Genomic DNA, 27505 nt, shown 5'->3' on the forward strand with positions numbered 1-27505 from the left:
GGGACTGGGGTGTGTGGTTGTGTTTGTTGTGTGGGAGTGGGGTGTGTGGTTGTATTTGTTGTGTGGGAGTGGGGTGTGTGGTTGTGTTTGTTGTGTGTGAGTGGGGGGTGTGGTTGTGTTTGTTGTGTGTGAGTGGGGGGTGTGGTTGTGTTTGTTGTGTGGCAGTGTGTGCAGCGACGGGCGCTTGCACAAGGCCTGTGCATCGGGCCTGGCTTCCCCGGCCACGCGGCCGCGCTGTCTCGAGGCGTCGAGGGAAAGAGCCGGGCACTCGGCAGACGGCGACTGAGGCCGTTTCTTCCCCGGCCGCTCTCCTGTGCAATTATTCTAATTAATTCATTCAAATGAAGGCTCCATTGGTGATACAACCTGCCCCTCGGCTCCTGAGCTTTGCGTGGGGAAGCGACGCCGGCGGCCGAACCCACCCAGGCGCCCCGGGCTGCTCCAATCCCCAGAGGGGTGCGGGCGCCCAACTCCCCTCGGGGCCCTCGCTGAAAACGTCCCAAAGTGCCATGGCAGGCGGCCAGGCCGCAGGAATCGAGGGAGCCGCGGGGCCAGGCAGCGAGACGTCAGAGGCCCAAAAGCGGCTCTGCCCAGCTCCAGGACACAGCCCCAGTCGGGCTGGCCCAGTGCCACGGTGAGTCCCTTGAAATGGAAAAGGCGCAGCAGGGGACAGGCCACGTCTGGGTGTGCGGCCACTTCCGGGAAAGGAGAGATGGAAACGCTGGCGCAGGCCAGCTCAGGGAAGGGACAGCAGAGGGACAGGCCACTAAGAGCTGGGTTAACCTTTGGGACTCCCTGTCCCTGCCACCAGATCAGAGCAGGGTTAACCCGATGCCCCTACCTCGCCGGCCCTGGAGGGGGGTGCAGGTCCCCAGCTGACACTCCTGCCACAGCCCGCGGTGAATGACGACACCCAGCACCCAGTGGCAGCACATACAGCCAGCAAGACAGTTGCCAAGCAGGAGAGATAGAGCCCGGTTGCCCCCATCTTGGAGGCCTGGCCCAGGGCCATTGTAGACAGGGGAGACCGGGCACAGCTAGGCTGGAAAAGCTGTGGGGTTAACCTGTGGGACTCCTTGCCACTGGGCACTACAGGGGTTAACTACCAGGACTCCCTGTCACTGACCATTGGAAGGGTTAACCCTTGGGGCTTCCTGCTTCTGGACATTGGTGGGGTTAACCCCCAAAGCTCCCTATCACTGGGCATTGGTGGGGTTAACCTGCGGGACTCCCTGTCACTGGGCATTGGTGGGTTTAACCTGCGGGACTCCCTATCACTGGGCATTGGTGGGGTTAACCTGCGGGACTCCCTATCACTGGGCATTGGAGGGGTTAACCTGCGGGACTCCCTGTCACTGGGCATTGGTGGGTTAACACCCAGGTCTCTGCTACTGGGTTCAGATGGGGTTACCCCCCAGAGCTCTCTGTCACTGGGCATTGGTGGGGTTAACCTGCGGGACTCCCTGCCATGGGGGCGTGGCCAGGTATCCATCAGGGTCTGTCCTGGTGGTCGTCTCCCCAGCTCAGCTCTAATCAGGTCTTGACTCCCATGGTAACCCCAGGGTTCCAGAACCCCTGTGGCCCATGTCGCCCCCGGCTCAGCCCCTGGGCCCAGCCCACCGGGCCCCCGTGGGTCGACAGGGGAGACGGTTCGGATGCAAAAGGACCATTTATTGCGGAGCAGGAACAGAGCCAGACACAACGGGCAAGCCGCTAGGGGGCGCTGGCTGTGCTCAGCCCCACAGCGGGACCCGCTGGCTCGAGGGGGGCAGGGAATGAGGCGTGAGGCCTTTCCCCCAGGGGGCAGCAGAGGCTGTGGGGGGTGGGGTCCATCCAGTCCCCCCATCTCCAAGGCTCCAGTCACCTCTTCGCCCGGCGGTTCTGGGTCACAAGGACGAAGATACCTGGGAGGAGATGGGAGAACTTGGAGACTCCCTCACAGCCCCCCCCCCCCCGCCCCCGCTGCTCCTTCGCGCCCGGCCCTTGCAGCGCCCCCTCTCTCACTTGAGCCACACCTCCCTTGCCCCATTTCCTGCCCTCGCCATGCACAGCACCCCTCCCCTGCAGCCCCTGCCTCCGGATCCCATAGCACCCCTCCCCTGAACCCCAGTAACTCCTGTCCCCCACAGCACCCCTCCCCTGCAGCCCCTGCCTCCGGATCCCATAGCACCCCACCCCTGAACCCCAGTAACTCCTGTCCCCCACAGCACCCCTCCCCTGCAGCCCCTGCCTCCGGATCCCATAGCACCCCACCCCTGAACCCCAGTAACTCCTGTCCCCCACAGCACCCCTCCCCTGCAGCCCCTGCCTCCAGATCCCATAGCACCCCACCCCTGAACCCCAGTAACTCCTGTCCCCCACAGCACCCCTCCCCTGCAGCCCCTGCCTCCAGATCCCATAGCACCCCACCCCTGAACCCCAGTAACTCCTGTCCCCCACAGCACCCCCTCCCCTGCAGCCCCTGCCTCCAGATCCCATAGCACCCCACCCCTGAACCCCAGTAACTCCTGTCCCCCACAGCACCCCCTCCCCTGCAGCCCCTGCCTCCAGATCCCATAGCACCCCACCCCTGAACCCCAGTAACTCCTGTCCCCCACAGCACCCCTCCCCTGCAGCCCCTGCCTCCAGATCCCATAGCACCCCACCCCTGAACCCCAGTAACTCCTGTCCCCCACAGCACCCCCTCCCCTGCAGCCCCTGCCTCCGACCCCCATGGCACCCCACCCCTGAACCCCAGTAACTCCTGTCCCCCACAGCACTCCCTCCCCTGCAGCCCCTGCCTCCGGCCCCAATGGCACCCCACCCCAAACCTCAGTTGCCTCTTCTCTCCCATGGCACCCCTATCCTGCCTCCCACAACCCCAGTCACCTTCTGGTCCCCCACATCAGCCCCTCTCTTGCCCCTACACCGCACAGTGCCCTGCCCCCCACAACTAAAATCACTCTTGCTCCCCACAGCATCCCCTCTCGCAGCACCCCTCTCCTGCCCCTATGCTGCACAGCACCCTCCCCCCATCATAACCCCAGTCACCCCCTGCTCCCCCACAGCACCCCTCCCCCAACCTCACCCTCCAGACTAGGCTCCGCCCCACCCAACCCGCAGCAGCCCCCTCCCCCTCCCGCGGCACCCCAGCACGGCCCCCCATGGCGACCCCCCAGCTCACCACACAGGCCCAGCAGCGGCAGGGCGGCCCAGCCCAGGTAGAAGGACCATTCGAAGGCCAGTTGGATCTGCCCGTCCAGGTTCCTGTGCCAGGACTCGGCGCTGAACACGGCCATGGAAACCAGGGTGCAGCCAGCTGGGGGGTAGACACCCTGAGCCAGCAGGATCCAACCCCCCCAACCAGATCAACCCCCCACCCTGAAGGCTGGTGCCCCCATGAGGTGCCAGGCCCTGAGTCCCATCCCCTTCCCCAGGGCCTGCCAGCCCCGCTCCAGCACCCCCAGAGGGGCCAGCCCTCATCTTCAATCCCTGCCCCTCTGCAGCACCCCCAGAGGGGCCAGCCCCCATCTTCAATCCCTGCCCCTCTCCAGCACCCCCAGAGGGGCCAGGCTCCATCTTCAATCCCTGCCCCTCTCCAGCACCCCCAGAGGGGCCAGCCCCCATCTTCAATCCCTGCCCCGCTCCAGCACCCCCAGAGGGGCCAGCCCCCATCTTCAATCCCTGCCCCGCTCCAGCACCCCCAGAGGGGCCAGCCCCCATCTTCAATCCCTGCCCCTCTCCAGCACCCCCAGAGGGGCCAGCCCCCATCTTCAATCCCTGCCCCTCTCCAGCACCCCCAGAGGGGCCAGGCTCCATCTTCAATCCCTGCCCCTCTGCAGCACCCCCAGAGGGGCCAGCCCCCATCTTCAATCCCTGCCCCTCTCCAGCACCCCCAGAGGGGCCAGCCCCCTTCTTCAATCCCTGCCCCTCTCCAGCACCCCCAGAGGGGCCAGGCCCCTTCTTCAATCCCTGCCCCTCTCCAGCACCCCCAGAGGGGCCAGCCCCATCTTCAATCCCTGCCCCTCTGCAGCACCCCCAGAGGGGCCAGCCCCCATCTTCAATCCCTGCCCCTCTGCAGCACCCCCAGAGGGGCCAGCCCCCATCTTCAATCCCTGCCCCTCTGCAGCACCCCCAGAGGGGCCAGGCTCCATCTTCAATCCCTGCCCCTCTGCAGCACCCCCAGAGGGGCCAGGCTCCATCTTCAATCCCTGCCCCTCTGCAGCACCCCCAGAGGGGCCAGCCCCCATCTTCAATCCCTGCCCCTCTGCAGCACCCCCAGAGGCCAGGCCCAGGCCCTACCGGCAGCGAAGGCTGAGAGGGAAGCGACGAGGTTGAGGCTCATGGGGCTCTGGAAGCAGGACATGATGGAGGCCAGCAGGGACAGGATGCAGATGGCCGCGGCCAGAGCAGCCAGGATCAGGAAGGCCCGGGTGGCTTGTATATACCCTGTGGGGAGAGACATGAAAAATGAACGAGAAACCACCCCCTGAGCCGGTGGAGGGGGAGCCTGGAACAGAGGGAGCAGGGGGTGGTGGGCTGGGCGTGAGGGGCCTAGGTAGGGCTCTCTGTGCACATCCCAGGATTGGGCGAGGGGGCCCTATCACTGGTTCCACAGCCCACCCCAGAGGTGGCTGCATCCCAGCACCGGGTTAGGGACCCCTGGAGCCCACTGCTCCACCCCAGTGAGGGCCGTGTCTCAGCACCAGGCAAGGGGTCCCCACAAGAACACCTCCCACCCCCACCCCAGAGGTGGCTGCATCCCAGCCCCGGCTGTTTCCTCACCATTGACCTGGGCAGGGGACACACACACCCCGCCCACTGTACACTGCTGCCAGAGCCCGCTGTGGAACGTGTCCTTGGCGCCGTAGGCCACCAGCCAGTAGTCGGTGCTGAGAGCCAGGCAGAGCAGCAGCAGGCTGAGCGCAGCCAGCAGGCAGCTCCCCACGCTACAGGCCTGCATCTCCCTCTGAGACGGGCCGGCTCAGCTAGCGGGACCCGCAAGAGGAGCCCTGAGATGGGGGCATTTCTGGGGCATAGCCCCTCTCCCGCCCAGCCCCCCTGCCCAGCATCCCACCCCCTGCGGTGCGGGGACTGAGTCAAATTGCTGTCGTGACTCATGTTCTCCCCTGCCCTTCAGAAGGCTGTGGGGCCTAGCGGTTAGAGCTGGGCGGGGGAGAGAAGTGGGGGACTCAGAGCCAGGAGTCTGAGATGAGTGGGGTCTACTGGTTAGAATGGGGGGGCAGGATGTCGCAGCCCTGCGGTAGGCAGGTGTTCAGTAGTTGTTAGCGCTGCTGCAGCTGCTTTTCCATGAACGTTTCACACCCCACCCACTCCTGCCTTGGCCTGCTGCTGCAGGACAGGCACTGAGGGGGAAAGCGCCTCTTTCACCTTGCGGCTCTTTGACTCCCACCGCGCCCTCCAGAAAACCCAGCCTACGTCCTGTCTCCCCTCCACACACATCCCAACCTCCCCCCCACACACTCACTGGACCCAGTTTCCACCTTCTCTCCCCTCCCAGGCAAACCCGACCCCTCAGTGACCGGACCCAATCCCCCCCTCCTCCACCTAATCCACCCTGCGCCCTCTCTTCTCTCCCATCAAACCCGATCCCCCCTCCCAACCAGACCCAGTCTGCTCCCCTCTCCCCCCTCCCCCCACTGACCAAACTCCATCTCCTTTCCCTCTCCTCGCCAAACCCTCGTGTCCCCTCCCCACAGGACGCCCTGGGGGAGGGGTGAAAGTGGCATGGGTCCCCCTACTTCCCTCTCTCTGCAGCTGAGGCCATTAGAAAAGTAGGGAAGTTCATGTTGTTTCCCTTTCTGTTTGCACCACTTTGTTATAATTACAGTGAAATTCATGAACCATACACAGAGCCCAGACATTTGGATTTTCTGAGAATTGCCTGAGAATTACAGAGAATCCGTTCCCTAGGCTGCATAGTTATAAAGCCAGTTTATGAGCTGGGCCAGTTACCATCACCTCCCGTCCACATTCCCAAACTCTGCATCAGACTCTTTGGGGCTGCAATGGAGTCGACCTCTACAGCGCACGAGAACTTGCAGAAGTGTCCCTGGGTACGTGCTCTCTGTGCAGTCTTCCAACCACCATCACAAGTTGATGAGCTGCTGAAAATACCGTATTGGCCTTATGCAATGAGATTACTTCTCCCTATTTGAATATCTCTCAATCCTACTTGATTAGAAAATAGGCCGCTCTTTTTAAACTCCTCTTTTCCCCTTTCCACAAAACCTGCCTCTTTATGGGAGATGTTGCCATAAGAAATGCTAACACAGGAAACAGACAAGCAGGCATGTCAATAATTGTACTTCACCTACAGTCTCCTTAACTACAAGATTTAATGTATCTCATTCCTGAGTTTTTGTCACAAATGTAAAGCCCCTAAAACTTATATTTATCCGTCTAGCCTTCAGTATCATGATGGCTCTCTAGAGAGAGAATCTAAGGCTGTGTCTAGACTGGCCAGTTTTTCAGGAAAATCAGCCACTTTTCCAGAAAAACTTGCCAGCTGTCTACACTGGCCGCTTGAATTTCCACAAAAGCACTGACGATTTCATGTAAGATTCTCAGTGTTCTTGCGGAAATACTATGCTGCTCCCGTTCGGGTAAAAGTCCTTTTGCGCAAAACTTTTGTGCAAAAGGGCCAGTGTAGACAGCCCAGATTTTGTTTCCGCAAAAAAGCCCCGATCGCAAAAATGGCGGAGCGGGGTTTTTTTGCGGAAAAGCGCGTCTAGATTGGCACAGACACTTTTCTGCAAAAAGTGCTTTTGTGGAAAAGCGTCCGTGCCAATCTAGACGCTCTGTTCCGAAAATGCTTTTAACAGAAACCTTTTCCGTTCAAAGCATTTCCGGAAAATCATGCCAGTCTAGATGTAGCCTAAGAGTATGTCTAGACTGTGGCACTATTTTGGGATACTGGAAGATTGCGGGTGCACAATTCTAACATCCCTGTAACAGGGTTAAGGGATTTGTCGGAATTGTGCCTTATTTTGAAATTTGGCACTGTGCAGACAGTGCCAAATTTCAAAATAAGCTCTTTCCACCCAGACTGGAATAAGCTAAGCCATGTGTGTAGCGGAAATTGCTACCTTATTCCAGCAGAAGGGTGCTGTCTAGAGGTACCCTGAGATTAGAGAGCTGTGTGAATCTCACTGGGGTCAGGCACTTAGCCTACAATTTTCAAATGGGGAGGCTTAAAGTTAGAGAAAATAGGAGCTATGAATGCTGGGCACCTTGGACAACCAGGCTACCGCTGCTTCTGTACCCACATAGGGATTCAGGAACCCAATTGTAGGAACAGGATTTGGGAAATGGGAGACTTGGTATCCTGGGCCTAGAGTGAGGTTCCAGCAAAATGTGACACCTTAAACACATAAGAAAGGACAGATTAGGTCAGACTATCTAGCCCCGGGCTCCCCTCCCTGCACCAGGAGAGAGAGGAGCCGCCAGGCCAGGGGTCGCCTGCAGCCGCCGCGAGGGACTCTGCGGCCAGCGGCTCCCGGGGGTGCTGCGGATGGGCTGCAGGCTGGCTGCCCCGGGCAAACCCCTGGGAGCAGGAGCGAGGCAGAGCGCGGGTGGGGCGCTGGCTGCGACAGGGTCCAAGCTCCGCGCGGAGCAGGAGGGTCTCCCGAGCTCTCCTGGCGCTGATGAGACAAGAGGCCGGAGGGGAGGGGAGCGGCGCGGCGGCGGTCCCAGCGGGGACGGCGGCAGGCGGCTCGGACCGTGGAGCGCAGCTGCCCGCCCTGGCCGCAGCAGGAAGCGGCGGAAGCCCGGCTGGGCGACCACTCGGACTCCACCCGCTCTTATTTGTTCGGGAAGCTCCGATGTAAGGGCAGCGGGCAGGCGGGGCCCCCCTCCCCACACACGATCCCCGGGAGCTGCCTCCCCTTGACACCCCCCACCCCGACCCCCACCTTTCCCCTCCCCACCGCTGGCAAAACCGAAACCCACCCGCAGCCTCTCTTGTGCCGCTGCCACCCAAGTTCCCAGCAGCGGGCGCGCCCCGGCTCCGCCTTCCCGGCCCGACCCCCACCGGAGCGGGGGGGGGGGATTGGGGGAGCGGCTGCCTCACCCCTCGGCGCGGTTCCCAGTGGCCACAGGCTTTGCGTGCGCCCCTGGACACGCTGTCTCGCCCCCGCGCCTCTCCGGGGCAGTGGGAGCGCGTCCCGCCGTGCGCCCTGGCTGGCCCCAGCGGAAAGCCCCGCGCGTCCCGTGTCCACAGAGCGGCAACGCTGCGCGGGCGCTTTTCGGGAGCCTCCCCCCCCCCCCCAGCCATAGTCCGGGCCTGCTAACCTCGGAGCTCTCTGCGGGGGGGGGGGGTCACTCGCTGATGCCCAAAGCGCCGCTGCCCTGGGGCTTGGCGTCTCAGCGGCCGCGTGTGCGCAGCGCGGCGGGGCGAGGCAGGAGAGGGGGCGAGCGGGCTGCGGGCCGGGTGGGTTGCGGGGGGGTGGGGAGCCGGCGGGGCGCTGCGTTTGAGGGGGGAGAGCGCGAGCGTGGAGTGGGGGGGCGGGGCTGCTTCTGCAGCGGGAGGGGGAACTAGAGGCCCCGCACTGGGGCGCTGACACTTCTTCCCAGGCCGCATGGGGCAGCAAGAGCCGCGCTCCCCCTGCGCTCCCCCTGCAGGCCTCGGCTCCGCTGCCCTGCCTGTTGCCTTGGGCGCCCCGGCTGTCCCCTGGGGACTGGGCAGGGTACCGCTGGCTGCCACTGGCTGCCACTGGCTGAGGGTCTGTGGCTGCTGGCAGGCCTGGGTCTTGCATGTGCTCAGTGGCCAGACTCTACCCCTTTAAGGGCCCCGGGCTGGGGGAGAGGAGAGTTTTCCTGGTTGTGCCCAGAGTGGCCACCAGGGGAAACTGGGAAGGGCTGGAGGCCCCCAATTCGAAGTAAGTGTCTACACAGCACTTCTTTCGAATTAGCTATTTCGAATTTGGTGTTATTCCTTGCAGGATGAAGTTTAGCAAATTCGAAATATGAGCTCCACTATTTCCAATTTATTTCAAAATAGCAGTTTGTATGTGTAGACGCTATTAAAATTAATTTGAAATAATGGCTGTTATTTCGAATTAACTTTGTAGTGTAGACATACCCCAAGGTTTTTATGGCAGAGAGTATGCTAATGACGGACTCATTAGCATGAGTCTGATGTCATTAGCATATGTTTTGCCAATGGTTTTTGCACAAAAAGAAGCAGCACAGACGCTTCCATTTTGCGCAAAAAAAAACCTTTTGTGCAAAATCCTAGACCCTGTCAGGACTCCTGGGCGCTCTCTCAGCTCTGGGAGGGGAGTCGGGTCTCGTGGGTTATAGCAGGGGGCAGATACATTTCAGCTCTAGATAAGAACATCAGAATGGTCCTTCCAGCCCAGAGGCCTGTCTGCCAACAGAAGGATTAAACAGAAGAGGCAATCAGCACGATCCATCCCTGGTGCCCATTTCCAGCTTCTGGTAAATGGAAACTAGGTTTCGGTAACTGGTGTTTGGTTCTTTAAAGGATTTGAAACCACAGACAGAGGAATACTTCCTTTGGGGGCTAAACAAAGATTTTATTTCTATTTATTTTTATAATTAATTTTTCATTTAAATTAATGTACTATCTGTGATTCGTTGCCAGCTTTGTCCACATATTCACTCTGCCGATACCATTATTGGACCTAACCAGTTGAGTTATAAGATTAAGAACAAATATTCCTGCTCATCCAGAAATATAATTTATGCTATCATGTGCCGAAAGTGTCCGTCTGCTATGTACATTGGACAGACGTCTCAGACACTTCGCCAAAGGATCAATGCCCACAAAACAGATATTAGGATCACAAAGAAAAAATAGTTTCTTGCCATTTCAACCAGAAAGGGCATTGTCTCAACGACTTGATTACCTGCATCCTGCTTCAAAGACCTTTTAACACCAGACTTGAAAGAGAATCCTTTGAACTGTCATTCATACTTAAATTCGACACTTTTCACCTTGGTCTAAACAAAGACCATGACAGGGTCTATGATTCTATAAGGGGAGAGGGCCCAGTGGGTAGATCTGAGGGGGCGCTGGGAGCCAGGACTGAGAGGTTCTCTCCCTGGCTGGGGAGGAGGGAGAATCATAGAACCATAGAGCTGGAGGAGACCTCAGAAGGTCATCAAGTCCAGCCCCCTGCCCTAGGTAGGACCAATCCCATCTAATGTGTGGAGTCTAATGGCTAGAGTGGGGGAGGGGGCAGAGGTCAGGACTCCTGGGTTCTCTCACTGGCTTGGGGAAGGAAGTAGGGTTTAGTGGTTAGAGCAGAAGGAGCTGTAGTGGTGAGGGGGGCGATGGCCAGTTTTGGGGAGCAGAGTGGGATATCTTCGTACCTTGCTGCTGGGTGCCCCCTGCACACTCTCTCCAGCTGCACCCAGGCCCCCAGCTGTCCCTCCCAGCAGATGGGGTCAACAAGAAAGGGAGTGGGGCTGTTACTTAGCAGGAAGGAGCTGGGGGGGTGCTTTGTGGGCAGAGAGAGTATCAGAGGAAAATGTGCGTCTGTCCCTGCGTACCCTGTGGGATCGAGGCACACAGCCCTACCCATCCCTGCATACCCCACCCAGCTGTACCCTGATCAGTCCCTGCATACCCCATAGAGCCATACCCTGATCGATCCCTGTATATCCCTATCCCTGCGCACCCCCCAGACAGCCGTACCCAAATCCCTGTGCACGCCAACCCCGCTTGCTTCGCAGGTGCTGCTCCCCAAACTCCTTTGCTCCCCTGAATCCCGCCCAGAGCTGGGGCTCCCACAAGGCCACCAGGGGGCGTAGCCGGGCACAGTGACCAGCAGAGCTCCGATCTGGCCACCAGGGGGCGAGGCCGGGCACCGTGGCCTGCAGAACCCCCCACCCTGCCACCAGGGGGCGTGGCCGGGCACAATGGCCTGCAGAGCCCCAACCCGGTCACCAGGGGGCGTGACCTGTCTGGCTCACTCTTGAGTCCCGTGGGCCCAGCTGGGGTCCGGGGTCCCTTCTCTAAGCCAGAGAGCAAACCCCCCGCCCTGCCAGTGCCCCAGCGTCCCCACCCGCCCTGCCAGCGCTGCTCTCTCCCCTGCAGGGCCGGTGGATCTTCCACCTACGTGGGCTCCTGCGGGCAGCTCGCATCGCCCTGACTGCGCGGCTCTCGCTGGCTTCGTGGCGGCTGCATCAGCCCTGAGCCGCTGCTCCCTCCCGGCTCGTCCGCGTGTTTTGCTCACTACACCGGCGGGGCCACCCCCTCTGGGGCTGGTTACACGGGGACCCCTCGCCCGGCGCTGGGATGCAGCCACCTCTGGGGCGGGGCGCGCGGTGCTGGTCTCTGCTCCGCTGTTTTGAGCCTCCTGACGCCCCGAGACCCGCGACTGCCCCGGCCGCAACAGTCGCCTGAGCCCGGGGGAGCAGGAGCAGCTGGATGGGGAGTGACCGGTGTATGCAGGAAAGCCGGTGTGTGTGTGTGTGTGTGTGTGTGCGCGCCCCCTGCCTTGTGTGTGTGTGTGTCTGCGCGCCCTGCCCTGTGTGTGTGTGTCTGCGCCCCTTGCCTTGTGTGTGTGTCTGCGCGCCCTGCCCTGTGTGTGTGTGTGTGTGTGTCTGCGCCCCTTGCCGTGTGTGTGTGTGTGTGTGCGCCCCCTGCCTTGTGTGTGTGTGTCTGCGCGCCCTGCCCTGTGTGTGTGTGTATCTGAGCCCCCTGCCTTGTGTGTGTGTGTGTCTGCGCGCCCTGCCCTGGGTGCGTGTGTATCTGAGCCCCCTGCCTTGTGTGTGTGTGTGCGCGCCCTGCCCTGTGTGTGTGTATCTGAGCCCCCTGCCTTGTGTGTGTGTGTGCGCGCCCTGCCCTGTGTGTGTGTGTATCTGAGCCCCCTGCCTTGTGTGTGTCTGCGCGCCCTGCCCTGTGTGTGTGTGTATCTGAGCCCCCTGCCTTGTGTGTGTGTGTGTGTCTGCGCCCCTTGCCGTGTGTGTGTGTGTGTGTGTATCTGAGCCCCCTGTCCTGTGTGTGTGTGTATCTGAGCCCCCTGCCTTGTGTGTGTCTGCGCGCCCTGCCCTGTGTGCGTGTGTATCTGAGCCCCCTGCCTTGTGTGTGTCTGCGCGCCCTGCCCTGTGTGTGTGTGTATCTGAGCCCCCTGCCTTGTGTGTGTGTGTGTATCTGTGCCCCCTGTCCTGTGTGTGTGTGTATCTGAGCCCCCTGCCTTGTGTGTGTGTGTGTATCTGTGCCCCCTGTCCTGTGTGTGTGTGTATCTGTGCCCCCTGCCTTGTGTGTGTGTGTGTGTCTGCGCCCCCTGCCCTGTGTGTGTGTGTGTGTATCTGTGCCCCCTGTCCTGTGTGTGTGTGTGTCTGCGCCCCTTGCCGTGTGTGTGTGTGTGTGTGTGTGTTTGAGTCTGCGCGCCCTTTATCCATTCTCTCCCTCCTCCCCCAGAGCCGGGGAGAGAACCCAGGGGGTGTGGAGCAGCCATTGCCCCCTGCAGTCAAAGCGGGGGAGGGGAGGGCTTGTCCCCTCCTCAGCGGTGACTCGCCGAGCTGTGCCGGTGGTGACCGCCCCCCCCCGAACCACAGGCACAGGAAGCGGGGGGAGGGGGGTGCAGAGAGAGAAACAGCTCGGCGAGCCAGCGAGAGAGCGCGAGGCGGGAAGGGGGCAGGTGACGGGGGGGAGGGGGGGGTTGAACGGACTGAGGAGTTGGGGTGGCCAGAGGCACCTAAAGGGGGTGTCTGGGGAAGGCGAGACACGGGGTGAACAGGGCTAGATGGATATAAAACGTGTAGGGGATGGATGGGCCAGGGACACTGGGATCGGCTGGGATCCTGGTACAGCTGGCTGGGGTACGCAGGGATCGGGGTACACAGGGATGGGGTATGGCTGGCTGGGGTACGCAGGGATCGGGGTACACAGGGATGGGGTATGGCTGGCTGGGGTACTCAGGGATCGGGGTACACAGGGATGGGGTATGGCTGGCTGGGGTACGCAGGGATCGGGGTACACAGGGATGGGGTATGGCTGGCTGGGGTACTCAGGGATCGGGGTACACAGGGATGGGGTATGGCTGGCTGGGGTACGCAGGGATCGGGGTACACAGGGATGGGGTATGGCTGGCTGGGGTACTCAGGGATCGGGGTACACAGGGATGGGGTATGGCTGGCTGGGGTACGCAGGGATCAGGCTACACAGGGATGGGGTATGGCTGGCTGGGGTACGCAGGGATCGGGGTACACAGAGATCGGGGTATGGCTGGCTGGGGTACGCAGGGATCGGGGTACACAGAGATCGGGGTATGGCTGGCTGGGGTACGCAGGGATCGGGGTACACAGAGATCGGGGTATAGCTGGCTGGGGTATGCAGGGATCGGGGTACACAGAGATCGGGGTATAGCTGGCTGGGGTATGCAGGGATCGGGGTACACAGAGATCGGGGTATGGCTGGCTGGGGTATGCAGGGATCGGGGTACACAGGGATGGGGTATGGCTGGCTGGGGTACGCAGGGATCGGGGTACACAGAGATCGGGGTATGCAGGGCAGGGACAGACACACAGTTTCCTCTGATGCTCACTCTTACCACAAAGCCCACCCCCTTGCTCCTTCCTGTCAAGTAACAGCCCCACCTCCTTTCTCGGTGACCCCATCCGCTGGGAGAGACAGCCGGGGGCCTGGGTGCAGCCGGACAGAGTGTGCAGGGGGCACCCAGCAGCAAGGTAAGGAGACGCCCCCCTTGCCAATATAGCTCCCCTTTGCTCCAACCACTAGACCCCACTCCCCTGAGCCAGGGAGAGAACCCAGCAGTCCTGGCTCCCTACCCCTTCCCATCTAACCACTAGATCCCACTCCCTTCTCTAAGCCAGAGAGCAAACCCAGCAGTCCTGGCTCCCAGCCTCCCCACTTCCACTGTGCCCTGCCCTAACCATTAGATTCCTCTCCCTGCTCCACAGCCAAGGAGAGAATCCAGGAGTCCTGTCCCCCAGGCTCCTGCCCCTGCTCTAACCATTAGACCCCCTCACTGGGCTGGGGAGCCCTGAGCACTGGGAGTGCCTTAGGTTCCCAGGAGCCCAGAGGGGGCTGGGAGAGGGTCCAGGGTAGCTGTCCAGAGGCAGTGGAAAAGAATGAAACTGGTAGATGGATAAGGGGCCAGATGCCAGGGTAGATGGGCCCATGGAGCTGATCTGTGGCAGCAGGACACCAGGCTGGGGGACCATGGGGCTGAGCGAGAAGGGTCTGTGGGGCTGATCCCCCAGACAGGGGCCCAAGTTCCTCAGAGCAGCCGCCGTGCAGCTCAGGTTGCAGGGAAGACATGAGAATAGCTCGGGAAGTGGTTGGGGTGTGAAACGCTGCTGGGGAGAGCAGTAGCAGCACTAACCATTAGCAAACACTCCTCCCCACCCACACTGGAGCTAGCGAGAGACCCCGGAGTCCTGGCCCCCTCCCCCCAGCTCTAACCACTAAACTCATGGCCTTCTGAAGGGCAGGGGAGAACATGAGTCATGGCAGCACTTTGACTCAGCCCTGGCACCACAGCAGGCCCAGCCGCAGTGGGGGGGGGGGGGGGGATGCCGGGCAGGGGGGCTGGGTGGGGGAGAGGTTGTGCCCGGGGACTGTCCCCAGCTCGGGGTTCCTCTTGCAGGTCTGTAGCTGAGCCAGCCCGTCTCGGAGGGAGATGCAGGCCTGTAGCGTGGGGAGCTGCCTGCTGGCCGCGCTCAGCCTGCTGCTGCTCTGCATGGCTCTCAGCACCGACTACTGGCTGGTGGCCTACGGCGCCAAGGACACGTTCCACAGTGGGCTCTGGCAGCAGTGTACAGTGGGCGGGGTGTGTGTGTCCCCTGCCCAGGTCAATGGTGAGGAAACAGCCGGGGCTGGGATGCAGCCACCTCTGGGGTGGGGCACGGGAGGTGTTTACATGGGGACTCCTCGCCCTGCCCTGGGATCTGGGGTGGGGGTGGGAGGTGTTCATTTGGGGACCCCTCACCCGGCCGTGAGATGCAGCCACCTCTGGGGTGGGGGTGGGAGGTGTTCTTGTGGGGACCCCTTACCTGGCGCTGAGACATGGTCCTCACTGGGGTGAAGCAGTGGGCATCCATCCCGATGCTGGGATGCAGCCACCTCCGGGTGGGCTGTGGGGCCCGTGATAGGCCCCCATCGCCCAATCTTGGGACATGCACAGAGAGCCCTACCGAGTCCCCGCTCCCTCTGCTCCAGGCTCCCCCTACACCCACTGAGGGTTGGCTGGGGATGGTGGTTCCTCGTTAACCCTTCATGTCCATACCCTCCCCACAGGGTATATACAAGCCACCCGGGCCTTCCTGATCCTGGCAGCTCTGGCCGCGGCCGTCTGCATCCTGTCCCTGCTGTCCTCCATCATATCCTGCTTCCAGAGCCCCGTGAGCCTCAGCCTCGTCGCTTCCCTCTCAGCCTTCGCTGCCGGTAGGGCCCAGCCCCGGGCCTGGCCTCTGGGGGGTGCCGAAGTGGGGCAGGGATTGAAGACTGGGGCTGGCCCCTCTGGGGGTTGTTGGAGCAGGGCTGACAGGCCCAGGGCCCGAGAATGGGGCTTGGGGCTTGGCCCCTCTGGTGCGGGTGCTGGAGTGGAGCTGGGAGGCCCAGGGGGGCAGAGAATGGGGCACAGGTCCTGCCCTCTGGGGGGTGTCAGAGCGGGACTGGTGCCCAGGGACATGCAATGGGGCTCAGAGCCTGTCCCCTCATGGGGGCACCAGCCTTTAGGACAGGGAGCCTGGAACCTACTGGCTCAGAGTGTCTACCCCTCCCTGCCCCAGCTGGCTGCACCCTGGTTTCCATGGCCGTGTTCAGTGCCGAGTCGTGGGACAAGAACAAGGACGGGCAGATCCAACTGACCTTCGAATGGTCCTTCTACCTGGGCTGGGTCGCCCTGCCGCTGCTGGTCCTGAGCGGTGAGCTGGGGGGTCGCCATGGCGAGCCGGGCTGGGACTCCACAGGGGAAGGCTGCTGGGGCAGGTTGGGGGGAGGGAGCCCATTTGGAGGCCGGGTGCTGTGGGGGCAGGCGAGAGGCATTGTGGAGGGAACAGGGTGAGTGGGATTGTGGGGGGCTGGGGAGAGGGTGCCATGGGACAGCACGGGTGGACTGAAGTTGTGGCTCTCCACCCTGGCTGAGTCTCTGTCACCGGGTATTAGACAAGTACAGGGATGGGCATGAATTTATGATGGGGGCTCTCCAAGAATTTGAAAAGTGGTCAAGGGCTGCACTCTTCCAAGAGGAGGAGGAGGTGCGGGGTCTGGGATGGAGGTTGGGAGCAGAAGGGTGCTTGGGGTAAGGGAGGGAGTTTGGGTGAAGGAGGCAGTTGTGACCTGGGGCACTGGACTGGGGTGCAGGGGGTTGGATTGTGTCCCAGGGCAGGGAATTGGGGTACAGGAGGGGGTGCAGGGATTTGGGTTGTGAGCTAAGGCAGGAGCTAAGGCAGGGGTTGGGTGCCAGATCTGGGAGGCGATATGAGTACAGAAAGGAGGCAGAGGATTAGGGTCTGTGGGTTGGAGAAGGGAGGGGCTGAGGTGTTCCTGAATCAGCCTCCCCGCCAGCCAGTGTCTCTCTCAGCTGTGGGGCAGCCCTGCCCAGTCAGTCAGCTTCGTGCATGGAGCCCTGAGCCGGTTAATCCGCTCTGGGGCCAATTAATCCCCTGCGAAGCTGTGTGGCTGCCCAGCTTAGAGGGAACAGGCTGTCTGATCTGTCCTGCACAGGCTGCAGCCATGTGCTCTGGAGCCCCTTGTTCTTCATGGCTGCCTGTTATTGAAACAGGCAGCTCCCATTGGCTGGTTTCTTAGCCAATGGGATTGTGCTGGGGGTGGGAGCAGCCCCTAAATCTTCCCCCCCACTCCAGGTTCACAGTTTAAAAAGAAAAACCACCCAGCGGCTGTGTTTGAGTGGCCTGCGGGTGGGGTGAGGTAAACGGGGAGCCTGCCATGGGCTCCCTGCAGCAGATCCGGTGGCTTGGCAGGCCGGATCCAGCCTACGGGCCGTATTTTAGCCCGGCCTGGTCACACACAGCACAAAATGGCTGAAACAACAACGACTTTATTAACACAACAGCAAACGTAAAGAACAACCACGAAATCGGGCTGTTATCATCGGGGCGGATGATAATTTTGCAGGGCCCAGGCAGTGCTGCGGAGCCCAGGGCGGCACAATTTCGTGCATGCGCTTCGGCAGCAGCCAACCAGAAGTAGCGTGTGCAGGGCCTATTGAAGCGTGGGGCCCGGGGCAGCCGCCCCGCTCGCCCTTCCCTATATCCGCCGCTGGTTATCATGAAACAGTGGTGTGAAGGCAGAACCCAAAATGTGAGTCGCTAACACTGGGGGCAATACAAATAGCGGGATCACACCCCCCTCTCGGTGTTTGGAGAGGAGGGTTGCTGGATGTCCAGGACGGAGGAAGGAAACCCGGGGAAACAGGACGGAGCCGTAGAGGCTCAGGCAGGCGGCCGGTCTTCTCTCGCTCCGCCTTGAATCTTCTTTTCGTGCCGTGCCGCCCGGCGTGTGGTGTGCGGCAGGAAGACGAATGAGGGAACGTGAGCGTGTGTGTGTGGACAGTAGATCTGGGAGATCGGTCGCCTGGCCTCACTGCAGGCACCTTAACCTAAAACGAACACGCTGTGCCCAGCAAGTGCGACAGGCGTGGGGCTGCCCCTCCCCTCTCCCCACTCCCCGGCCCGGACACACTGTCTGGCAGGAGATTTCCAGTCTCCGTGGAGGCACCAACCAGGCTCCTGCCCCTGCGGCCTGAGGGGCACAGACGGGCTGTAGCTCCGACCCCCCCGAGGGTGCGGGAGCGCCCTTGTCAGCCCTCTTGTCACCCGGCAGGTTGGGGTCAGGTGACCCCACTTTTCCCGCCTTTTTCCTTTTCCCACCTTCAGGCCAGGGTCGGCGACAGGGAGGCTGATCACTGTCTTTAGAGGCGAAATTAAAATGGTGGACCCACAGACTGGCGCCCCTCCCCCGACACAGGAGCGGGGGGTGACTGGGATTGTGGGGGGCAGGACACTGTGACATCGGGGCAGGAGAGGGGGTGCTGTGGGGGACAGGGGTGACTGAGGTTTGGGGGTGGGGTGCCATGTGGGGGCAGGAGGCAGGATCTGTAGGCAGGGAGTGCTGTGGGGGATGGGGGACTGAGGTTCAGGGGTGGGGTGCCATGGGGACAGGAGTTTGGGGCTGCAGGGAGGAGGTGCTGTGAGGGGGAGGGGGTGACAGGTTCAGGGTGGGGGGGCCGTGTGGGGGCAGGAGGCAGGGACTGCAAGGAGGGAGTGCTGTGCAGGACAGGGGTGACTGGGGTTCAGGGGTGGGGTGCCATGGGAGCAGGAGGTGGGGGCTGCAAGAAAAGGGGGGTGCATGGCGAGGGCAGGAAATCAGGCAAAGGAAGTGTGGGGCAGGTTGGGGAGGTGCTGTGAGGGCCGGGCGCAAAGGGGCGGCGGGGAGCGGGGGGGCTGTGGAGCTGTCTCCAAGTTCTCCCATCTCTTTCCAGGTATCTTCGCCCTTGTAGTCCGCCGGGCGGGGTACGAGCAGTTGTAACCGGAGCCCTGGAGATGGGGGGACTGGATGGACCCCACCCCCAAAAGCCTCTGCTGCCCCCTGCTGCAACGGAGCTAGCGCCCCCTGAGGGGAAAGGCTGCACACCTCATTCCCTGCCCCCCTCGAGCCAGCGGGTCCCGCTGTGGGGCTGAGCACAGCCAGCGCCCCCTAGCGGCTTGCCCATTGTGTCTGGCTCTGTTCCTGCTCCGCAATAAATGGTCCTTTTGCATCCGAACCGTCTCCCCTGTCGACCCACGGGGGCCCGGTGGGCTGGGCCCAGGGGCTGAGCCGGGGGCGACATGGGCCACAGGGGTTCTGGAACCCTGGGGTTACCATGGGAGTCAAGACCTGATTAGAGCTGAGGTGGGGAGACGACCACCAGGACAGACCCAATGGATACCTGGCCACGGCCCCATGGCAGGGAGTCCCAGAGGTTAACCCCACCAATACCCAGTAGCAGAGAGCCCTGGGGGTTAACCCCACCAATGCCCAGTGACAGGGAGTCCCGCAGGTTAACCCCACCAATGCCCAGCAGCAGGGAGTCCCACAGGTTAACCCCACCAATGCCCGGTGACAGGGAGCTCTGGGGATTAACCCAACCAATGTCCAGAAGCAGGGAGCCCCAGGGGTTAACCCCTCCAATGGTCAGTGGCAGGGAGTCCTGGGGGTTAACCTCTCCAGTGCCCAGTGGCAGGGAGTCCCACCGATTAACCCCACTAGCGCCCAGTGGCAGGGAGTCCCACAGGTTAACCCCACAGCTTTTTCAGCCTAGCCGTGCCCGGTCTCCCCTGTCTATGATGGCCCTGGGCCAGGGCTCCAAGATGGGGGCAGCCGGGCTCTATCTCTCCTGCTTGGCAACTGTCTTGCTGGCTGTATGTGCTGCCACCGAGTCCTGGCTCCGGCTCTGGGTCCTGGGCATCGTCATTCACCGCGGGCTGTGGCAGGAGTGTCAGCTGGGGACCTGCACCCCCCTCCAGGGCCAGCGAGGTAGGGGCATCGGGTTAACCCTGCTCTGATCCGGTGGCAGGGAGTCCCACAGGTTATTCACACCTTTATCCAGTGGCATGGAGTCCCATGCATTAACTCTGCTCTCAGTGACCCACAATAACTGCAGTGAGGCCAAGTGGCAGGGAGTTCCACGTGCTCCATCAGCATCAGGAAGAGGCTAGATCGGGAAACTGGCTGAAAGAAGAGTGTGTGTGTGGGGGGGGGTCAGCTGTGCCCATCAAGAGGGAGCCCTGAGTGGGGGGCAGCTCCCTCTTCCCTGTTGTCAATACCCAGTGCATGGAGCGTTGGCGCCCTCCACTGCCCACATGAGGACACAGCGGCGCATGATGCTGGGGAACCCTAGGGCAGAAAGGCCCCATAGTGTGCAGAGGTTCACTAACCCCCTCTCTCATTCTGCTCCCCCTGCCCCCCAGCATATGTGGGAGTGTCGAGGGGATGCCTGGTTCCAGCCGTCCTGACCTCGTACCTCTCCGTGCTGTGTGGGGCCCTGGCACTCACTCCCTGCCCAGCCCCCAAGGGGCTTGATTGGGCCCGGGGGGCTGCTGCCCTCTGCTTTCTCACAGGTAAGAGGCTCCCCAAACCCTTCCCGCATCCTCTGCCCCCCAAACAGCCTCCCCTACTCCCAGTCCTCCTTACCCCCAACTGCCTTCCTCCCCTCCCTTACCCTCATGTGCACTGATTTTTACCCATCTCCGAGTAGGGTTGAAACAAAAATACCAAACACCCCCCCTTCCCTGGCAAAAAAAAAAAATTGGGAAAAAATTCCATTGAAGGGGAAAAAAAAGGGCGGGAGGGAGACCAAAGTTGTTGAGGAAAAAAAAAAACAGCATTAAATCAGCATGCCCCCTTTAAGAGACAGATAGGAACTGGGAACGGTTGAGCACTTAGACCCAGGGGAAACCATTGCTTCCCCTAGGTCTTTTGGCCTGCAGCCTTGGGGAACCAGGTAAGCATGGGGTCAGGAGGCTGGGGGCGCCAGAAGCCAGGAAGGGGCAGGGTGGGGGGGAGAGGACGGGCGCTGAGTGTTTGTAGGGTTGCCGGGTGCCCAACATTTTCACCTCCTGGCCGGAGAAAAATTCAGAAAATACTCGACATTTTAGGTGTCCGGTATCTCTGAATTTTTTTACCAGACAGGAGCCGAAAATATCGGACTATCCAGGAGAATACCGGACACCTGGCAACCCTATCTCCGAGTGGAATGAATTTTGTTATGTGCACCATTGTGGGAGGAGACGTGCGACAGGGAGGTGACATGCAACATGTCACCTTCACATTGGTGCACAACATATGAGTCACGTGGTGGGGGAAGGGCCAAGGGGTCTGCAGCCTGGAAGGAGGCTCGGGCCTGGTGCAGGGGGCTGTTGAGACGGCCCTAGGGGTGGGGCCAGGGTTGGTTTGGGATGAAAGCGGGTGCTCCGGGATCCCCCCACTCTCTGAACAGCACCTGGGTGGGCAGGAGACGGGGCTGGAGAGGGAGCAGAGCCAGGCCACCCTGGCCATGGCAGGATTGGGACAGGCTGACCACCATGGCAGGTTGGAGGGTAGGGGTGGGGTGGCTTGCCCAAGTCCCTGCCCTGTGCAGCTTGAGTGCCTGCTAAATAGCTTACAGGGGACTTAACAGCCTACCCCCCAACTCCACCCCTGCCCCATCTTCTCCGTCCTCACTCCTGACCCCCAACCCCTTCCTCTGGCCCCGGATCCCTGCAGTTTCCCCCCAGCCCCACATCTTCTGTCTTGCAGGTGCCTTGGCCACGCTGGCTCTGGGCAGTTTCATGGTTGGCTCAGCCAGGGAAGCGGGCGGCAGCTGGGCCTGGTCGCTGGTGGTGGGCTGGGTGGCCGTGCCTGCAGCCTGCTTGGCAGGTGAGCACGGGGGAGGGTGCAGGGGGGGGAGGGGAATGGAAGAGAGGCTGACACCTCCCCTCCCCTGCCCAATCCATTCCAGGCACCTGCCACCGCCAGGCTCTGCGGAGGGAGCGACGCTTGCACAGCGGCCAGAGAGGACCACCCAGCTTCAGTGATGCCCCGGCCCCCCGTCTGGCCCCCAAACAGAGCTATTAAACCCCGTCTGCCAGGTGGAGACACCACAGGGCGTGGGACTGAAGCATGGATGGCTCATCTGGCTTGGGATGCAGCCATCTCTGGGGTGGGGCTGCTGGGAACAGCCATCTGGAATAGCGCCCAGGGCTGGATCCCCGTGGGCAGGAGCAGCTACCTGTGGGGGTGGGGAGGGCATCCAGTTGTAACTAACATTGAACCAGCCTGCCCCACAACCACTGCTGCTCACAGCCAGGAGCCTGGGGCAGCATCTTTGCAAGTACACAGCCAGAGACGGGCCCTGCCCCACATCCACTGGCCCAGGCGCTGCTCGGACCTAGAGCCAGAGACGGGCCCTGCCCCACATCCACTGGCCCAGGCGCTGCTCGGACCCACAGCCACAGATGGGCCGTATCCCACATCACTGGCCAGACCCATGGTCAGAGACGGGCCCTGCCCCACATCACTGGACAGACCCATGGTCAGAGACGGGCCCTGCCCCACATCACTGGCCGGACCCATGGTCAGAGACAGGCCCTGCCCCACATGCACTGGCCGGACCCACAGCCAGAGACAGGCCCTGCCCCACATGCACTGGCCCAGGCGCTGCTCGGATCCGTTGTCAGGGACGGGCCCTGTGTGGGGTCGCCAGGTGTCTGAGTTTGAACCGGACAGTCCGGGATTTGAACTTTCTGTCGGGGAAACAAGTTGAGAAAACAGACGTGTCGGGCACTTTCTAATTCCGGAACTTTTATTATTAGCGGGTGTCCCTAGGCGGCTGCGGCCGGTGACAGGCTCACACGGCGGGAGCGTCCCCCAGCCGGGCAGCGCAGCTACACAGCGGGGAGGGGCCGGGGCAACCGGACCCGCCCTGCACCCAGCACGGGACGGGCAGCGCCCCGGGGTCTGCATGTGCCCGGGTCAGCCCCGCCCCCCGCAGCCCCGCCCCCAGCCGGCTGGTCCCGCCCCCGCAGCCCCGCCCCCAGCCGGCTGGTCCCGCCCCGTGTTTTGTTCAAACCCATCTGTAGCTCCGGCCCTGAGAGCGGACCCAGCGGGGGGCGGGGCCAGGAGGGGGCGGAGCGAAGAGCCGCACGCTGGGTTCCTTTCCGAGGGGGCGGGGCTCTAAGGCCCAGCCCAGGGAGCCACAAAGCCCCGCCCCGCCCCTCGCGCCTGGCAGCTGGAGTCCGGATCAGGTGTTCACTCCTTTCGTCACAACGTGACCCCCCATTGGGTTGCGGCGACCGTTTCTGCATGCCGATTGGCCAACGGGAAGAGCCCGCCTACCTCTCATGGTGATTGGTTCAAGGAGGTGGTTTTCCGTTACGATTGGAGATGAATAGCCCCTGCTCTGATTGGCTGCTTCGGCAACCAATACATGCTCTGATTGGTCAGCTGCTCTCCACCCACCCACCCCCTGCGAGCGCTGATTACTCATCAAGCCTAGATTCGCTCTCCGCTGATTGGGCTGCGCGCCCCTTAGCCGTGACCGGCCACGCGCCCCACATGCCGCCTTCCCATTGGCTGCGCCGCCTTCCCGCCTTTGTGCGGCGCCGATTGGTTCCGCCGCCGGCTCCGCCCCCTCTTCGATTGGCCGCTGAGCTCCGGCTCCGCCCTACCGCGGGATCCGCCCGCTGATTGGCCAAGAGCCCGGAAGAGGGCGTGGCCAGGCCGCGGAGCGGGGCGATGGCGGCGCTGCGGGCGCTGGTTGGGGTGAAGCGGGTCATAGACTATGCCGTGAAGGTGGGCGGGGCTCCGGCCGCTGGGTCCCCCGTGGGGGGCGGGGCTCGGGCGCCTGGGTCCCTGCGGGCGGGAGCGCTCGGGCCCCCCCCCGCCCGGTCCGTTTAGTTTTTACATCCCTGTGCGGAGCCAGTTTTGTTCCCTGCGCCGAGACCGCGCCCGGCGCACCACCCGCGGGACAGCCGGGGGGGGGCCGCGGGACAGCCGGGGGGGGGGGGGCCGCGCCGGGTCCCTGTCCCGGGGGGGGGGGGGGCCGCGGGACAGCCGGGGGGGGGGGGGCCGCGGGACAGCCGGGGGGGCGCCGCGCCGGGTCCCTGTCCCGGGGGGGGGGGGAGGCGCCGCGCCGGGTCCCTGTCCCGGGGGGGGGGGGGAGGCGCCGCGCCGGGTCCCTGTCCCGGGGGGGGGGGGGGGGGAGGCGCCGCGCCGGGTCCCTGTCCCGGGGGGGGGGGGGGGGAGGCGCCGCGCCGGGTCCCTGTCCCGGGGGGGGGGGGGGGGAGGCGCCGCGCCGGGTCCCTGTCCCGGGGGGGGGGGGAGGCGCCGCGCCGGGTCCCTGTCCTGGGGGGGGGGGGGGGAGGCGCCGCGCCGGGTCCCTGTCCCGGGGGGGGGGGGGGGGGAGGCGCCGCGCCGGGTCCCTGTCCCGGGGGGGGGGGGGGGGGGAGGCGCCGCGCCGGGTCCCTGTCCCGGGGGGGGTGTCTCCGAGGCCGGGACCCAGTGACGCTCTGCCCGCAGGTGCGGGTGCGGCCGGGCGGCGGGGTGGTGACGGACGGGGTGAAGCACTCCATGAACCCCTTCTGCGAGATCGCGCTGGAGGAGGCTGTGCGGCTCCGGGAGCGGCGCCTGCTGCAGGACATTGTGGTGGTGAGCTGCGGCCCGCAGCAGTGCCAGGTACCGACCCCCGGCTCCTGTCCCTTCCCTCCCGCCCCAGCTCGCAGCAGTGCCAGGTGCCAGCTCCCGTTTTCCCCGACCCTCACTCCCTGGTACTTGCCCTCCTAACTCCTCAGTTTTCCCTCCCATGCCAGGCACCGAACACCCCTTCTGCTCCCCCTCCCATGCAGCCCCTTTGGGTCCCTCAGTGCCCCTCACTGCTGGGACCTGCCCTGTTGCCCTGCAGTATGAGGTACCAACCTCACTTAGCGACCCAGTGCCAGGTACCTGCCCCCCAGCTCCTCCCACTTCCCATGATCCTCCTACCAACCTGTTGGCTCCCCTCTGCAGCCTGCCTCCAGCCCTCAGGAAACTCCCCCACACTGCCAGGCTGAAATGTGTCTGCTTTTGGGATGCGCTGCACCCCGCCCCTGGTGTCAGGCTGGGGCCAGTCCTGCCTGCTGGAGAGAGCCCCACTCTGCAGCACCCCACCCCCTAGTACTGTACTGGGGCCAGCCTTGCCTGCTGGGGAGAGCCCCCACCCCTGAATCCTGCCACTGGGTCCCTGCCTAGGCTCTGCTGGATCCTCCCCCGGCCCAGCTCTGTCCTGGCTTTACAGCCCCTGTGGGCCCTCGATCTTCAGCCACTGCCCCTCACGCCCAACCCGCAGCTTCTGCCAGCCCAACCGTGTCCTCTCCCCCCCTCCCCAGCCCTGCCAGCCCAGCCCTGACTATCCCCACCCTGCTAGTGCCCCTCACTCCTGACCTGCAGCCCTGGCAGCCTAGCCCTACATTTCCCCTCATTGATGGTTCCCAATTTCAGCAGCCTGCTGGAAGTGGAATGTGCCAGACCTCTTCCCCGCTCGGAGGGACAGACGCTGACCCGCCCAGGCTGGGCAGGGAGCCAGCAAGCCCCACTCCGGGGTTGGGAACATGGTTGGGGGACTGAGGTCGGGACCAGAGGCTGCCTCGCCTGCCCCTGAACTCTAGCTCTGCCCCTCCCCAGGAGACCATCCGGACTGCACTGGCCATGGGTGCTGACCGGGGGGTGCATGTGGAGATCCCAGCCCCGGAGTACGAGACCATCGGCCCCTTCCAGGTGGCCAAGATCCTGGCCGCGCTAGCCAAGAAGGAGGGGGTCAGCCTGGTGCTGCTGGGCAAGCAGGTGAGTTCCCCTCCTGTGTTCAGCCCAATGGGCCCATCTACCCCGGCATCCTGCCTGCTCACTCTCCACAGCTCAGCCCCATGGGCCCATCTACCCCAGCATCCTGCCTGCCTGCTGTGCTGCATGACTTGGGACACCGTTCCCAGCCCCTGGGGAGCCTCATGATGGGATGGGGAGGATCTTGAGGGTCTGGCTTGGGCTGACTCATCTTCTCCTTCCCAGGCCATCGACGATGACTGCAACCAGACTGGGCAGATGACAGCGGCGCTGCTGGACTGGCCTCAGGTGCCTGGCACGGGGGGAGCCAGAGGCATGGGGTGGGGAGAGAGTCTGGGAGCTGGAAACGACAGGGACGGGGTTCTGGCAAGTGGGGCATGTGGCCAGGGAGGGAAGATTGGGAGGTATCCGAGGGGAGGGTGCTCCCTAACCCCCTTGGCCTGGCCCTGCAGGGGACCTTCGCCTCAGAACTGACGCTGGAAGGGCAGCAGCTGACGGTGGAGCGGGAAATCGACGGGGGCCTAGAGAGCATCCGGCTCAAGCTGCCGGCCGTGGTGACAGCCGACCTGCGGCTCAACGAGCCCCGTTACGCCACCCTGCCCAACATCATGGTGAGGGGGGTTATGGGAACCCTCGCGCCAAGATGCAGCCACTTCTGGGGTGGGGCAGGGGCTGGTGGCAGCTCCAGCTGGGAGATGCAGCCACTTTTGGGGTGGGGCAGCTGGGTAACTGACAGAATCCTATGGTGGGAGCTGGAAGTAGGGTCCGTCTGGCCCCCTTCGTGCCTGGCCTGGGCTGTCTCAGTGCTTTGCCAGCCATAAGCCACCAGGTGCTGTTATCACTGAGCCACTAGCAGGGGGCGCCCCCCATAGCTGGCTCTCAAAGCCTCTGCCCCAGGGACAGGCCCCAGCCAGGCACCCCAGAGCTGCACTGCCCAGGACACCTTCTTAGCCCGGGTGCAGTGTGAGGCTGCAGCCTTGCCGGGCAGGGCTTAGATCGGCACCGTGCTGCCCCCGCACGGCGCAGCCAGAGGACGCAGGCGCCCTACAAGCCCGGCCCTCTCCTCTCCTCCGGCGGGGTCTGCCCTGCGTGCTCATTGCTTCCAGCCCAGGTGGGGGAGGAGAGGGGCTGGCTGCCTGGGAGACACTCGCCTGGCCCTGGCCTGCGGCGATGTGGAGTCGCTGGCTTGGGGGCCCCCCCTTCCCACCCGGCTGGTTTCCTGCACCTGAATAGGGGGTGGAGCCAGGAATCCCTCGCTCAGCGCCTCCTGCTGGTCAGTGACTGAACAGCCTCCTGGGTGGGCCACAGGCAGCATCCAGCGTGTTTCCTCCTGTGCCATCTCTGCGCCGGGGCATTGGCACGGAACAGCTGGGTCCAGCAGGTCGCAGCCTTCACACGGCCGGCTGTGCCCGCGGCCTCGGGTACAGACAGTGTGTCCCGGGCACAGCCCCATGATACCACGTTACCCTTGCGGGAAACGTCAGGGATGCCTGGGTTCTCCCCCACGCTCAGGGAGGGGAGGTGGGGCTAGTGGTTAGAGCAGGGGCTGGGAGCCCAGGACATCTGGGTTCTCTCTCCAGCCCAGGGAGGCGGGGGGGCTAGTGGTTAGAGCTGGGAGCCCGGCTGCCTGGGTTCCATGCCTGGCTGTTGTCTCAGAAAGCCAAGAAGAAGAAGATCGAGGTGCTGAAAGCCTCGGACCTGGGGGTGGATCTCACCTCCCGACTGTCGGTGCAAAGCGTCCAGGAGCCGTCCCAGCGCCAGGCCGGCCTCAAGGTGGAGACGGTGGAGGACCTGGTGGGCAAGCTGAAGGAGAGTGGTCTGGTCTGAGCCCCCAGCTGGTGAGTGCAGGGCTGGGCACGGGGGGGGGGGGGGGGGGATTATCCAGGGGCTTCTGCTCCCCCCTTCTGAACACTGACCCTCCCCCCATGTCTCCCTGCTCCCACTGATCTCTGCGCTTTGTTTCTCTTCTAGCCTCTCCTGGAGCCGCTGCATCCGGCCCTCCTGCTGCTGTGACGGGCAACGCCCTGGGGGGCCCTTTCCCGGGACCTGGTGCTGCCCCCCCCCCCATTTTAACCATGCTGCCTTTCAACCTGACGGCTGCCGGGAGTCGCTGCTGTGTCAGCGCCGGCGCTCAGGAACCATAAACCCTGCGGGGGTCTTTGGAGAACTCCTGTCTGTCCTTTGTCCACTTGCAGCCTTGTGCCCTGGGGG

General features: G+C 63.1%; 4 protein-coding genes across 8 annotated transcripts; 3 read left to right on the forward strand and 1 right to left on the reverse strand.

Moving 5' to 3' along the window:
* Nucleotides 1-13: 13 nt before the first annotated feature.
* LOC142819622 (protein NKG7-like) lies at nucleotides 14-8674 on the reverse strand. 5 transcript variants are annotated; one of them, XM_089772511.1, is made up of 5 exons: nucleotides 8293-8449; nucleotides 5956-6104; nucleotides 4282-4428; nucleotides 3164-3298; nucleotides 14-1904 (listed from the first exon to the last, which is right to left on the reverse strand). In XM_089772511.1, exons 2-5 carry the CDS (start codon nucleotides 5987-5989, stop codon nucleotides 1861-1863), a joined length of 360 nt encoding a protein of 119 aa, XP_089628637.1. In that variant the 5' UTR covers nucleotides 5990-6104; nucleotides 8293-8449; the 3' UTR covers nucleotides 14-1860. The 5 variants fall into 5 exon arrangements, with proteins under 5 accessions (XP_089628637.1, XP_089628636.1, XP_089628638.1 ...); XM_089772510.1 differs by having other exon boundaries at nucleotides 5956-6107; XM_089772512.1 differs by lacking the exon at nucleotides 5956-6104 and having other exon boundaries at nucleotides 8293-8674.
* A 4709-nt stretch (nucleotides 8675-13383) lies between these two features.
* LOC102448796 (protein NKG7-like) lies at nucleotides 13384-18725 on the forward strand. The gene is made up of 5 exons (XM_075907915.2): nucleotides 13384-13662; nucleotides 14586-14796; nucleotides 15236-15382; nucleotides 15730-15864; nucleotides 18444-18725. The coding sequence occupies exons 2-5, from the start codon at nucleotides 14619-14621 to the stop codon at nucleotides 18488-18490; spliced, it is 507 nt and encodes a 168-aa protein (XP_075764030.2). The 5' UTR covers nucleotides 13384-13662; nucleotides 14586-14618; the 3' UTR covers nucleotides 18491-18725.
* A 26-nt stretch (nucleotides 18726-18751) lies between these two features.
* On the forward strand, nucleotides 18752-22063 carry LOC112544991 (uncharacterized). The gene is made up of 4 exons (XM_075907888.2): nucleotides 18752-19477; nucleotides 19912-20061; nucleotides 21239-21358; nucleotides 21441-22063. Exons 1-4 carry the CDS (start codon nucleotides 18883-18885, stop codon nucleotides 21554-21556), a joined length of 981 nt encoding a protein of 326 aa, XP_075764003.2. The 5' UTR covers nucleotides 18752-18882; the 3' UTR covers nucleotides 21557-22063.
* A 1053-nt stretch (nucleotides 22064-23116) lies between these two features.
* ETFB (electron transfer flavoprotein subunit beta) lies at nucleotides 23117-27461 on the forward strand. The gene is made up of 7 exons (XM_075907897.2): nucleotides 23117-23272; nucleotides 23999-24154; nucleotides 25139-25297; nucleotides 25520-25582; nucleotides 25747-25905; nucleotides 26951-27132; nucleotides 27266-27461. The coding sequence occupies exons 1-6, from the start codon at nucleotides 23216-23218 to the stop codon at nucleotides 27119-27121; spliced, it is 765 nt and encodes a 254-aa protein (XP_075764012.1). The 5' UTR covers nucleotides 23117-23215; the 3' UTR covers nucleotides 27122-27132; nucleotides 27266-27461.
* The last annotated feature ends 44 nt before the right edge of the window (nucleotides 27462-27505 follow it).

Source organism: Pelodiscus sinensis, chromosome 22 (genome assembly GCF_052426305.1).
Source record: "Pelodiscus sinensis isolate ZL-2025 chromosome 22, ASM5242630v1, whole genome shotgun sequence".
NCBI classification, from domain to species: Eukaryota; Metazoa; Chordata; order Testudines; family Trionychidae; genus Pelodiscus; species Pelodiscus sinensis.

Coding starts and splice junctions, on each gene's coding strand:
- LOC142819622 (XM_089772512.1), bottom strand. CDS start 8,581: ATGCGGCCTGGGAAGAAGTGTCAGCGCCCCAGTGCGGGGCCTCTAGTT. Junction 3,299..4,281: donor CCTCTCAGCCTTCGCTGCCG/GTAGGGCCTGGG, acceptor TCTACCCCCCAG/CTGGCTGCACCCTGGTTTCC. Junction 1,905..3,163: donor GCCGCTGCTGGGCCTGTGTG/GTGAGCTGGGGG, acceptor ATCTCCTCCCAG/GTATCTTCGTCCTTGTGACC.
- LOC102448796 (XM_075907915.2), top strand. CDS start 14,619: ATGCAGGCCTGTAGCGTGGGGAGCTGCCTGCTGGCCGCGCTCAGCCTG. Junction 14,797..15,235: donor GTCCCCTGCCCAGGTCAATG/GTGAGGAAACAG, acceptor CCCTCCCCACAG/GGTATATACAAGCCACCCGG. Junction 15,383..15,729: donor CCTCTCAGCCTTCGCTGCCG/GTAGGGCCCAGC, acceptor TCCCTGCCCCAG/CTGGCTGCACCCTGGTTTCC.
- LOC112544991 (XM_075907888.2), top strand. CDS start 18,883: ATGGATACCTGGCCACGGCCCCATGGCAGGGAGTCCCAGAGGTTAACC. Junction 19,478..19,911: donor CCCCCTCCAGGGCCAGCGAG/GTAGGGGCATCG, acceptor CCTGCCCCCCAG/CATATGTGGGAGTGTCGAGG. Junction 20,062..21,238: donor TGCCCTCTGCTTTCTCACAG/GTAAGAGGCTCC, acceptor TCTGTCTTGCAG/GTGCCTTGGCCACGCTGGCT.
- ETFB (XM_075907897.2), top strand. CDS start 23,216: ATGGCGGCGCTGCGGGCGCTGGTTGGGGTGAAGCGGGTCATAGACTAT. Junction 25,298..25,519: donor TGGTGCTGCTGGGCAAGCAG/GTGAGTTCCCCT, acceptor TCTCCTTCCCAG/GCCATCGACGATGACTGCAA. Junction 25,583..25,746: donor CGCTGCTGGACTGGCCTCAG/GTGCCTGGCACG, acceptor CTGGCCCTGCAG/GGGACCTTCGCCTCAGAACT.